At 44.1% G+C, this 13,639-nt stretch overlaps 1 protein-coding gene across 1 annotated transcript in view; it reads right to left on the bottom strand.

The window, feature by feature from the left end:
* Window positions 1–13,639, bottom strand: part of LOC106534996 (zinc finger protein 395) — a 21,239-nt gene that overhangs the window by 3,597 nt on the left and 4,003 nt on the right. Inside the window, exons 5-8 of the mRNA XM_014031835.1 lie at window positions 12,591–12,790; window positions 11,337–11,437; window positions 8,036–8,363; window positions 1,211–1,306 (exon numbers count right to left, since the gene is read on the bottom strand). Of these exons, the coding sequence (XP_013887289.1) occupies window positions 1,211–1,306; window positions 8,036–8,363; window positions 11,337–11,437; window positions 12,591–12,790 (725 nt within the window). The remainder of the gene's footprint in view (window positions 1–1,210; window positions 1,307–8,035; window positions 8,364–11,336; window positions 11,438–12,590; window positions 12,791–13,639) is intronic.

Here is a 13,639-nt window from a genome sequence, read left to right as displayed (position 1 = left end):
CATTTGTTTAACCTCAAAAGTACAGGTTTTTTAATTTATTGTTGCTGAAACAGCAAGTTTCTCAGTGGACTTGCACTAAAAAATGCAGCCTAGGTGGAGTAGTCGAACACAGATCCACTGATCCTTCAACACAGAGCATCTTCAGAAGGCATGTTGATAAAAATAAATTTTTAAAATCTGTATTGTTCGATACAGCACTGTTCGATACGGTTCGATACGGGTACATGTATTGTTGCACCCCTACTGGTTATATAGTTTTATAATTGTGAACACAGCTTAAAATAGGTATAATGTAATGTAATATATAATATAATGTTTTACCTTAGAGGTGCAACAATTTGTTGTTAATAAATTAACACATGTATTCATAACTTCAATTGTTTTCWATATATTGAATATTAGTACGCTCATTTGTAGCCATCTTCATATTGAATTAAATTTGAGCATTTATTTGTTTAGGTTTGTGACCATCTTGAGACATTCACAAGTATCTGATCAGTGCTACACTGCTGCAGGCAGACAGGTTCCTGCAGGTCTCCAGTTCACCACCATAGAGGCTCACCCAATGCTGAACAGGACCAAGAAGTCTGATCTAGTTCAGGAAATGCAGTGGTGGCTCTGTACCAGCTGCTCTTCATGGAGCACAATCTGCAGGACACCTTCAGAGACTGTGACTCTGMWRRWKRTTCTCATCACATCTCCTCTGACCACAGCTGAATCTGAGAGGAGCTTCAACACTGAAGAGAATCCAGACTTTCCTCAGGTACAACATCACATCTCACTGCACTGACCATGCTCTATAGAGAAGAATCTGGWTAAAACATCCCTGACTTTAACCAGAGTCATGAAAAAATTGCTTCTCAGTTACAGAAGAGCAAAAATTGTGTACTAAAAATAAAAACTACATGACTGTTTTATTATTTGGATTTGTTTAATAAATACAGGAGTTGTAGCCCCCCTGGAGAAAAATCCACCAGCCGCCACTGGGTGTCACCAAAACATTTCCTTTGCAGAACAGGCTAACAAAATACCTGAGGGAGCAAAGTGATTTACATGTCAGAACAGCTATCAAAAACTAGATCAGCTCACTACACCCTAAAATTTTGAAAGTGAAAGGTCTTCAGATACAGAAGAATTTGGTTGACTTTGTTTAAACCACCTTGGGTTATCACTCTCTGATAGACTGAAAATCTTCAACATAAAGACACACCTGAGAGTTGCTATGGCCTGGCATGGAGGTGGAGGGGGTCCAACCCTGACTGCAGGGGGTTCTGGTGGCCACAGAAACCTGGACTGGGCCACAGGCCTGGAAAAAAGGAAAGGAAAGAGGAGACATGATTCATCACTACACCAGAACCTTAAAAGTATCAAAGAAGCTTCTCCTTTTAACCTCTGTAATAGTTGCATGATTTGGAGTTCCTGATACTTTGCACTACGACTTTTGCAATTTGTGCTCCGTAAATAAACTGAATGAAACTGTAGCTTTAGGAACTACAACTAACAACTAACATCATGCAATGTGGACACACACAAAAAAAGCCCTTTTATTTTAAAACTTATTAAAAGGTTCTGTCAGCCTGAAAACATCTGAAGTGCAATATACATATATACAATACAGTGATCCATTGGCATAGTAATCAACTGGACTAAAAATATACTAGAGGGAAAAAAAACTATTTCATTTTCTACTCAATATATCACAGCTAGTTGATGTCTGTTTCGTGGTCATGCAAGCCAACTTTCAGCAGCCAAATCTCAATATTCAAATTCCAAACATTGATTTCATCTCCTCCACGTCAGCCCAAGTGCTAAAAAACAACCCTTCTCAGACTTGTTATTCCAACCGCCTGCAGTAACAAATAAGTAAAATGTCACACTTTTAATGATCATTTCCTGTGTGGTTGCACCCATTCCCTCTGCCCCATTTCTCTTCTTCACTCAGCAACAATCAGCTCTCTGAACAATCGAGGCCTGCTCGATTCCAACGTCCCGCCTCGCTGCAAGGTCAGACGGTAAAATGAAAGACAAGGAAAGCCTTTAAAAGAAAAACACGGTGAAGTGGTCACARCTTTGGTCCTGGCAGTGAAAGTGTGCGTGGAGAAAACATGCTCCTGTGAGTGTAAACACACGCACGCACGCACGCACACCTTGAACCACAGCTCAATCCGCAAAACTTGTCCTCATGAGAAAATCCAAGAGGAATTTCCTTGTTTGTAGAAAGATGGAGGTTTAATGTGTGCATGTCCGTGCAAACTGAGGCTGTGTGTTTCTCTGGTTTCTGCAGGCTGCTGAACGCCTCGGCTCTTTGAGGGAGCCGACAGGTTGCTCTCTCACTCAGTCACAAAGCATCCATTTACGGGCTCGGCGGCTCAGGGTAAACGCAGGTCACCAGTGAAATGCGCTGCTTTGTGATGCATAAACAAGTCTGGAGCTCATTGGCTCATTAGAGAGGCTGTGTGTGTGTAAGTGGACACATTTTTGCTACATTGCGGGGACCATTTTCCAGAAAATGGCAGCTTCGTGGGGACTGGGCATTGGTCCCCACGGATGCTAATTTCGGGTGGGGTGTTCGGTTTAGGACCAAGGTGCAAATTGAGTTTAGATTAGTTTTAGGGTCAGGTATGTACCGGTGAGGTTAATTTTAGGGTAAATGGTCAGGGTTAGGCAATAAAATTAACAAAAAATAAATGGAAGTCAATCCATGGTCCCCACGGGGATATAAAAACAAGCCTGTGTGTGAGTGAGAGAGAGACTGGGGAAGAAGGACCTCTGAACAACCAACATGGAACAAGACGAGCCAGTAAAATGAAGTTAATGTTCTAAAGCAGTGACTCTGTAAAAGAAAATCATTCACTTGTGTTTCAGTCGGTTCAGGACTTTCACTGAAAATAAATAATTCAAGCTAACAAGTCTGGTGCTCTCTCCCTCCATTTGCTTTAAACCACCTAAATTGTKGAAACATTGTCGTCTACCACAGTATTTAAACTCTAGTAAGTTTTGTTTTCTTCCAGTATTTACAGCACTATAGGTGAAAAGTGAAATAAATTAGTTGGGCTAGTTTTGCAAACAAGCCATCATATCCTTAAAAACAGCGACAATTAACAGGCGGTCTGCGGGCCATATCTGGCCTGCAAATTCATTTAATTCAGACCGGTGGAATTTTCCAATTTAAATAATTCAACTGTCTGTTCAATTTCATCCCTACTGACCGCAAGAGGCKGTGCTGAATCCCTTTTGTTCTTCTTGCGCGCAAGTATACGGAGTACAGGTGGTTGTGCTAAAGCTAACAGCTTTTGTGGTTACCACTTCTTTAGTGCTTGTTGCCAGAAGCCTCATGACCATTACAGCTGGAGCTGTGGGTGAGTCTGACCTCCAGGGGCTGCACAAGCTTCTCCTAACAGGTAGCAGTTGTCATTTGAATCTACGACTGGTAAGTTTGCTTGCTTTCTTTTTAACGAAAGTAGTTGATTTCATTACTATTGTGGCTTAATTTGACTCACCGGTAGCGTTTTCTGCTCGAGTGACTTTTTCTGTTGTTTTTTTGGTCACAGTTATTGTAGTAGGATGATMCTGGAAAATTTATGTTGTGCGACATGTCTGGCTTCGCTCCAGCTTGACAACAGGCTCGACGAGTCCTTCTTGCCTCGGTGTAGAGCATCTGAGGTAGGCRCTGACAGATAACGCATGTCCTAACTGTGGTGTTATGCTGCGGGCAGTCAGGCTAGAGTGCTCAGCTGACTGGGATGCAGTGCAGCAGAGCCCATTCTCACTGGGCCAGGCGACATGCCTGAAGCTGTTGGCTGTTATGGCTGCCGTGGTCCCAGCGAAGTGAGCCAGATGAACCAATACAGAAAGGTTGTCCATGGAGATGGTTCAACATAAGTCTGAGTTGGCCCAAATGAAGGCCCTCCTTCAGTCTTTCCATGCTGAGGGTGGTAGTATGGTTCCACTTTCTGAGTCGGAGGGAGTGGTCCGTGATTAGGATATCATATTGGTGGCGGTTTCAGGTACCCAAATCTGGGAAGACCCTCCTGAGTCGAAGTCCAGAGCATCTGGTTCAGAGTCCAACGCCTCCCAAGGGGACTCAGGGGAGTTAGTGATAGCGACATTAGGACAGCTCTCGGCTACAGCTAGATGTCCCACAGGTGCGTCCCACTGCTTCTAGCGCCTTTTTTTGGTGCTGTAACTCTGACATTACTTTCGTAGTCCCTCCTTCAAAGAGTATATACACGAGAGTTACATGTCTGCTGGACGGACACAAAGGCGCTGTCACGGCCAACATCAGATGGCAGAGCTCTGGCTGCCATGCAGGAGGCACCTAAGTTCGGGCTGGGGCAGATGCCGGCTGTGGAATGAGGCATTGCCTCCCTTATTGTCCCACCAGATGAGGTCTTGAGACCTAATGCGCAGTGCCCGAGACCACAATGCCGTATTACAGACGACCTGCTCTGTAAGGSGTTAGGCGTATGACTCTGGAGCTTGCATGGGTCGTATTGGGAACTCTCTTTCCCATTTAATGTTAGCTTTKTCCTCCTCCCAGGAGGCAGTCACAGTTGACCACTCAACCCAAGACCTGGTCGATGCATCTCTGCAGGGCAGGCATTTGGCTTTATGACTAGAGAGCTTGGACACACGCTCTCCACATTGGTCCATGCTAGGCACCAGATCTGGCTAGCGCAGTCACCACTTACTGAGCCCTGCAGGAGGACCCTAAGGACMCTTCCTGTGGTGCCAGGGGAATTGTTTGGTTCTGCAGCAACGGACGCCCTGGAACRCACGGCCCAAGCCTCTGGAACGAGGTAGAAACTGGCAAGGCTTCACAAATGGGAACGCCAAACTGTTAGCTCATGGGCAACGACTGATCCGTCGTGGAGGTCTGCGCYCCCTACTACATCTTTTATGGAGCGCCGGAGCCCGGGCCCAAGACCAGCCCGCAGACCGGACCAGAACCAGGGAGACCAGACTGAGGCCCAGACTTCCTGCTCCTTTCGGGCAGCTCAGCTAGGCCGCTGTCCCCCAGGCTTTCAAGAGGCCAGAGGGGCCTCACGTGAAGCTTTAAGGCCGGCAATCAGATATTTTACCCCGGAACAGCTCAGCAGCTGGGCTGCCCACACCCCAGATTCGTGGGTGCTTTACACCCTGTCCCGGGGCTACCGTCCAGTTCCGACACCGGCCCCCAATCCCTGTCTGGGCCAGAATGACTACCATTTGCGGCCTGGCAAAGTCGCAGGCACTGAAATCAAGAAATCTGCACCTTGCTGGCCAAGGGAGTTATRGTGCCTGTGAAACCTCTGCAGGATCCAGGGGGCTTTTATTCAAAGTATTTTCTTATCCCAAAGAAAACCGGGGGTCTATCTCCAGTATTGGATCTCAAGGGCCTCTATAAATACCTGRAGGTCATACCTTTTCAMTTGCTAACCACCAGGGAGGTGTTGCAGGCAATTTATCTGGGCAACTGGTTCACATCCATTGACCTCACGGATGCTTATTTTCATCTTCCAATTGCTCAGTCCCATTGGCGGTTTCTTTGTTTTACTTTCCAAGGAAAGCATTTTCAGTTCAGGGTTTTGCCATCTGCTGTGCCCCAGGGTGTTCACCCAGCGTCACAGCAGCCTGCAGGCTCAGGGGATAAGGAATTTTCCGTACCTGGATAATTGGCTCATTTGTGCAGCCACTTGCAGCCAGGCTACCAGAGACACTCAGATGGTGCTGGAGCATGTAGAGCACCTGGGTCTACAGGTGAACATGAAAAGAGCAGTTTGGTTCCTGCACAGGAAACAAAATTCCTAGACATTACCTTGAGTTCCATCAAAATGACTGCATGCCTGTTACTCCAGCATGTCGACAGCACTCTGGACATGCTTCAAACATTCAGWCATGGCAAAGAACCACCTTTTGTGCTGTATCTTCATCTGTTAGGCATGCTCACGGCTGCATCCAGTGTGGTGCCCCTAGGGCTGCTATCGTTGCACCCCCTTTAGAGATGGCTAAACAGTCTAAGCCTGGAACCCACCAGGCAAACACACAGACTCAGGAGACTTCAAAYCACACCACAGTGTCTTCAGTCCCTGTCTAGTGAAGAAACAGGTCATTTATAACGGGGGTTCCACTGGGCTGCCTCCCGTGTCGACTGGAGGTAGTGTATACAGATGCATCCTCCACAGGGTGGGGTGCGACCTGGCAGGGCCAGACAATGCAAGGGGTGTGGTCCCAGCAACAGGGCAGAGAACATATCAATGTCCTGGAGTTGCAAGCTGTATTTCTAGCCCTTCAGAGCTTTCTGCTGGGCCTGCAAGGCAAGCATGTACTGGTGAGGTCAGACAACACCTCAGTTGTCTTTCATGTAAATCACCAACGGGGGACCAGGTCAAGGAAACTATTGTTTAACCCAGCAACTGCTGASCTGGGCAGCTCCAGACTTCTCCAGCATCAGGGCAGCCTATATCCCGGGATCACAGAACATGACTGCAGATTTTCTGTCCCGTCAGAGGCCACTGCCGGGAGAATGGAAGCTTCAMCAAGAGGTGGTGGACCACATCTGGAGAGTCTTCGGCAGGGCAGAGATGGACTCCTTTGCCTACAAGGAAACAGTTCACTGCCCCCTTTGGTTCTCCCTAGCAGACAAAGCCAGCTCTTTGGGGTGTGACGCGCTGGTGCACAACTGGCCCCAGACCCTTCTTTATGCCGTTCCCCCAGTCAGTCTAGTTTTTCCAACTCTTCTGAGGGTTCTTCAGGAGGGCCACAAGGTTCTCTTGGTGGCCCCCTTTTGGCCAGAGAGGATTTGGTTTCCTCTGCTGTACAGGCTTTGCTTCAGCTTGCCGATGCGCTCCCCTCCAGGGAGGATCTACTTTCCCAGCTGGGGGGCCAGATTTCATCACTTTCTCAATGTATGCTGGAGAAGTAGGACAAACAATGGCTAATGCATGGGCACCGTCCACCCGCACTGTCTATGCTAACGGGCAATCTTCGAAAGGTGGTGTCACAACAAAGGGCAGGACCCGGTACAGTGTTCAGTTTCTGACATGCTGACCTTCCTGCAAGGAYTACTGAATCGGGGACGKYYYCSRMCMMCSKKRAAWTWAAWWWKGSYKSYWWTTYYTKSYKGSMWKKKGGGSYKRAWKGKYKKTYMRKKGGSMKGSMMMARGRMMWWWTTYMAWTTTTAAAAAGGTGCTASGTGCCTGCATCCACCAAGCCAGCCCGTGGCACCGGCTTGGGACCTTTTGTTGGTGCTTGAGGCCCTCAGGTCACCCCCKTTCGAACCTCTAATGGCGGTGGACCTCAAATGGCTGTCATTAAAGACAGCCTTCCTCTTGGCCATGGCTTCTGAAAAACGCATGGCGAATTGCAGGCTCTGCAGAGGTGCCAACCTGGAGCCATCCCAAATCATGATTGTCTCAGAGCATTTGTGTCGTGCGGTGTGCGTTCGTTATTGGCAGTTTGTGCGCATAATAAAAAATATATGGAATTTATATCTTTAAAGTTCAAAGTATTCATACAAACCTTATTTCTAGACGGAGAGATTATAAGTAACAAGTGATAAAACAGAGTTTATAAAATGATTCACCACAGCTTATCAAACTAAGCAAACACAAAAATGGATACAACTCAGCCAACTGTATCACATTTTTTGCAGAAATATGATATCCTAACTCAAAGAAGCACAGGCTGGACAGGAAATGTTACARCTACCTGCTGCTGGGATAAGTCCTCATTAATATCATAGATTTTTGTCTTTAACTAACAATGCGACGCAAAGATGATAAAATATTGTTAAAATRAAATGCTACAAAATTTAGGAGATTGAACCATTTTAACAATCCACTTCTGTCTTGGATCGTGCTAGACACTAGATCATCAAGCCAGTCAGATTTTAAATATTTCTCCAAACTGAGGATGTTCAAAGTGTTCTCTAGTACAGGTAAGATATTGACTGCTACCTTTGCACAAAACCCCATTTAAAATGATGCGAACTATCCCTTTAATATTATTAACATAAAAAATATGACTACATATGATGCTGGTTCTGCTGACCCACCTGATAAAGATGCTCAGAGTGGATCTGCCAGAAGCTGCTGGGAGCTGACTGGCTCAGCGGACTGGGCCTGCTCAGGCCTGGTCCAGAGCTGGAGTTGGACCTGGGCCTGTGAGCTGGGATCTGGAGCTCTGATCCAGAAGGGGAACCACAGGAGGCCCAGCTGAGATGAGTGGAAGAGGTCTGAGCCAGAGTGTGTTGGAGAGGAGTGGGAGCCGGCACAGGAGCCGGAACAGGAGCCAGAACCGGAGCCGTGCTGGACTCGAGGGTCTCACAGCAGATCTTGGTGTAGTAGAAGTCCTCCTCCCTCTGGGACTGACCCGACCCACCGCTGGATGTTTGGTAGGAACACAAAGAAAGAAAGAAAAAKAGTGACTTGTGTATTTGGAGTGAAAGCTGCACTCTGCGTGGCCCAGATACAGTGGGGTGCGAAAGTTTGGGSAGCCTTGTTAATTTTCCTGATTTACCTTTATAAATCATTGACTGTTTGGATAAAAAAAAACAACAGTAAAATATATCATATAGCGGACAAACACAGTGATATTTGAGAAGTGAAATGAAGTTTATATGATTTACAGAAAATCTGCAATAATTGGTTGAACAAAATTGGACAGGTGCATAAATTTGGGCACAAAAAAAATAAAAACACATTTACTCAATATTTAGTAGATCCTCCTTTCGCAGAAATAACTCTAAACGCTTCCTATAGAGCTTCTAATGAGAGTCTGGATTGTGGCTGAAGGTATTTTAGACCACTCTTCTTTACAAAACATCTCTAGTTCATTCAGGTTTGATGGTTTCTGAGCATGGACAGCTCTCTTTAAGTGACACCACAGATTTTCAATAATATTCAGGTCTGGGGACTGAGATGGCCATTCCAGAACGTTCTACTTGTTCCTCTGCATGAAGGTCTTAGTAGATTCTGAGCAGTGTTTAGGGTGGTTGTCTGTTGGAAGATGCAGCCCCRGCTTCAGCAGCTTCAGCTTTGTCACTGATTCCTGGACATTGGTCTCCAGAATCTGCTGATATTGGTTGGAATCCATGCGTCCCTCAACTTTAACAAGATTCCCAGTCCCTGTACTGGTCACACAGCCCCACAGCAGGATGGAACCACCCCCACATTTTACTGTAGGAAGCAGGTGTTTTTCATGGAGTGCTGTGTTCTTTTTCCTCCATGTTCTGCCCAAAAAAGTCTATTTTAGTTTCATCAGTCCACAGCACCTTATTCCAAAATGAAGCTGGCTTGTCCAAATGTGCTTTAGCATACCTCAACCAGCTCTGTTTGTGATGTGGGCGGAGAAAAGGCTTCCTCTGCATCACTCTCMCATACAGCATCTCCTTGTGTAAAGTGTGCTGAATATTTGAACGATGCACAGTGACTCCATTAGCAGCAAGATGATGTTGTAGGTCTTTGGTGCTGGTCTGTGGGTTGACTCTGACTSTTCTCAACATCCTTCACTTCTGTTTATTGGACATTTTCCTTGGTCTGCCACTTCAATCCTTGACTTGAACTGTGCCTGTGGTCCTCCATTTTCTCACAGTGTTTCTCACAGTGGAGACTGAAAGCAGAAATCTCTGAGATAGCTTTCTGTATCCTTCCCCTAAACCATGACGGTGAACAATCTTTGTTTTCAGCTCATTTGAAAGTTGTTTTCAGACTCCCATGCTGCCACTCTTCAGTGAAGACACAAAGAGGAGAAAAACCTACAATTGCCCCGCTTAAATACTCTTTCTCATAAATGGAGTCACCTGTGTATGGAGGTCAAGGGTCACTGAACTTACCAAACCAAATTTGAGTTCCAATAATTAGTTTTAAAGGTTTTGAAATCAATAAAATGACAACAGTGCCCAAATTTATGCACCTGCCTAATTTTGTTTAACCAATTATTGCACACCTTCTGTAAATCATTTAAATTTCATTTCACTTCARATTTCACTGTTTGTCCCCTATATCAGTGGTTCTCAAACGTTTTGGGTCAGGGGACCCCTTACATGGGTGAAAAATTTCCAGGGATCCCCTCATAAACCCCATGCTGTTAATGCTAAATAATTTACTGTTATTTTAACCCCTTAATGTCATGGTGATATTTTTTGTTTGGTTTAGTATGTTTTTTTACAAGTGCATTATTCCTTATATGCATTTAAAAAAATTAACAATTTATTGAAAATTTTTGAGGACCCCCAAGGCATGGCTCACGGACCCCTGGGGGTCCTGAGACCCCAGTTTGAGAACCTCTGCCCTATATAATACATTTTACTGATTTTTTATCCAAACAATCAATGATCTATAAAAGGTAAATCAGGAAAATTAACAAGGCTGCCCAAACTTTCTCACCCCACTGTACAAAGCCTCACTTCTTCTCATCAAGTCAGAGCTCCTCCACAACCTGAAAATTTTATCCCCCTCCTGTTTTTTTAATGCTGTTTTGCGTCAGAGAAGGGATTTTAAGGGGCTAAATTGTCTGCTATTCAGCTGCTCAGACTGGAAGAACAGAACAAACTTCTAAAACCAGACTAAAGTAAATCATCACTTTAGAGATGAACGGATGAGGTTTACCAACTGAAACATTATTAAATAACTTATTTTTAGCTTGTTACATCAAAACTGCATGATCTAACTGAGACAACAGGGGARTCCTGCAGCTACAAGATTATATTTCTTGTGCTGCAAACTGAAATCTGGATTTCTTTAACTAAAATGGCGATAATAAAATAAAATAAAACGTGTCAGCTCAGGTTTGTTCCCTGGTTAATGAAGACAAAAAAGTGATGAWGTGATTTATCTTTCATGAACCTCTGGATGGATTTCTTTAAACGTTCAGAAAGTAAACACTGCCTGTAGCTCTACAACTGATGATTAACTTAAGTTGATTCAATTCGAGACGACAGCTCAACACAAGGATTATACAAACTCGGGCTGATGGGAAGAATGGCTGCAGCTGTGCTAAATGTTTAGTTTWCAAAAAAAAATATTGTGATCTTTTTATATGTTTGGTATTTGTTTTGCTTAAAATCRAGTTTAGGGACCGGTAAGGGGTCCGTTTTTTATTTTATGCTCAGACAGATTTTTCATGATTTGTCAATTGTTATTTGTATTTCTTCCTTCTTTCTAAGTCATGAGGTTGGTGTGGAAAAAAAAAACAACCCTATAAATAGCTTCAATGAAGCAAAAGTGATTTCCTTCCTCAACGTTTTCTTTTCACAGCTTGAATCAGAAGGTGATGTTTGAGTTCGACAGCTCCTCCGTTATTAACCCTGAGTATGAAGTGGCCTGACCGTTAAAACATTTAAGACGTCAGCTCACCCCAGGTGCGTCACACGGATGTGTCGTTTTATTCCCACTGAAGAAGTGAGCACTTTGCCACAGCTGGGCCACAAACACTTGTACACACTTCGCACAGAGCTCTGTGAGAGGAAGAACACAACACCGGGTCAGAGCAACAGCGAGGAGGGAAAATACAACTAGATAACTCAAAACTACAAAATGAAATGACGCATGAACCAAAAAGCAACATTTGGATGTTGTGGTGCCACGCCTTGATTGTGATGAACTGATGACTGCTCGCAGGATTAAACCAAAAGATTTCGTAYAAAAGGAATATTGATGATTACAGAATTGCTAAAGTGAGTTAATTCGTCATGTTTTGTAAACGACATGAGGGAGACTTCTGTCACACATTTTTTGTGTTGCGCTTCACTTTTACCCCAAATACGTTCTGCTCCACTCCTCTTAATTCTGCTCAGCCCACAGAGCGGCCGTTTCACAGAGCTGATTTGTGAAAGAGCTTTGTGCGAAAACTATAATACTCTTGACCTCTGAGCAGCAGAAGTGCCTGAAGGTCACATGTGATTTCCCATGTGTTTCCTGTGGTTTTTGTAGGAGATATGACAAGTTGAATAGAGCCTTCAGTTTCAGTTTAAAGAGAAAATTGAGCTAAAATATAAGTGTGTGGAAGCTTGGATGTGTGTGTATCCTGAGTAGATCTGAGAGAGAAGTCCAGAGAGTGACACACTGGGTGAAAGAAGACAAAATGACAATGTTTTCATGTAGAAATTTCACATTGTAAAATCTTGAATGTAAACATCTCAAAAATTGTATGTATATATCAAAACACACTGTCAAACATAAAAAACTAAAAAAAAAATCTAAATTCCACATTCAATCATCCAACTTCCTTTGACCCTTTTTAACTTTGAAGATGCTTCAAGATGGCCACCACAGCAAAGCAATTTTAAAAAAACACAAAAACTATTATAACTCAGCCATTTATCAAAACATCGAGCTAAACTTCTACTATGAACACTGACTGATTGTGTTTTACCTGTTTTTAAAAGTTTGTTGTTTGCTATTTGAGTCAACTCAGTCTGTTTATTAGCAAAATATCTCATGAACCACTGGACGAGGTTTGACCAAAACAGCTTTAATTCCATTCTGTTTCTACTTTATTAAACTGAACATAGACTAAACTCATGACAAGAACAGTAWTAAGAGTGATTCACTGCATCAGCAGCCTATTTCTGGTTTGTAATTTCATTGGTTCTGGAGGCAGATGTGTACCTTTGGCTTTTTGGCACTAAGCTCCTCCCCCTGATCCAGCTCCAGGTGCAGGCCTTCATCAGGGCTGCTGTCCACCTCTGTGACAGATGGCGAGGGGGCGGGGCTAACGCTGCCATGGTCCCAGCTCCAGTACCCACTGCTGCCGCTGTCAGACAGCTCCCCTGCTCCACTCTCCATGTCCACTGATGAGGWCGACCCAGCTGGAGTCAGAGACAGGGTTTAGTTTTTCTCCTCAAAGGTAAGTTCAGCTCTGAAGTCTGCATTAATCTTTCTTTTTGTTCCTCTCGTTAATAATTACTCTTCTGAATCTGACACTTTGCTGTCCGTCTCACAGAGGACAGCAGGTGTCCTTCAGTGGACCCAAACACATGACTTGTCCTTTTTTCAAGACAGATCCACCACCATGTTACATCACCAGAGCCAGTGAACTGCTTTGTTGCGCATACAGATAATTTTAAAATAATGCAATATAAATTTTTGGTCAAACTGGCCAGCACTAGGTCGTAACAGCTGCCAGAGTGGCTTCAACTCGGGCCCAAGCTCAGAATACATATAGAAATGTAATATATTAGTTGTTGTTTTTTTTTAAAGAAATCTACAAAATCAAGAAAAATAAAAATTTGAGGAACAGTCGAGCAACAAAACAAATATGCAAGAGGTGAGTGAGTGAGTCTGAACACATTCTGAAGCCTCGGTGTAATTCCTGCTCAGCAGCTTGTTTTGGTTTTAAAGACCACACTGTTGCATCAGACCAGTCAGAGAACAATGTGTCAAAAGGAGGTTCTCAGACAGGAGTTAAAACAGTCTTCAGACTGACTGAATGGGAGAATCCAAACATGCAAACCTGCAAACTGAGCTCAGTGAGTTGTCCTTCGTGTCGTGGCTGCTTCAAAACTATAACTTTAATTTYCTCATGATTTACAAATTTGTATTATTCAGACTTTTAGTAATTTACAAACTGAACCAAAATTCATCAAATTACAAGTTACAGCAGAGAAATAAAACAGTATTTAGAGGTGGACTCTTCCTGACTGAACAGAGACCAGGAA

This window comes from Austrofundulus limnaeus, unplaced genomic scaffold (genome assembly GCF_001266775.1).
Source record: "Austrofundulus limnaeus strain Quisiro unplaced genomic scaffold, Austrofundulus_limnaeus-1.0 Scaffold1333, whole genome shotgun sequence".
Classification (NCBI taxonomy): Eukaryota; Metazoa; Chordata; class Actinopteri; order Cyprinodontiformes; family Rivulidae; genus Austrofundulus; species Austrofundulus limnaeus.
Note: the sequence above shows the minus strand (reverse complement) of the source record. Positions and strands in the feature narration are given on the sequence as shown.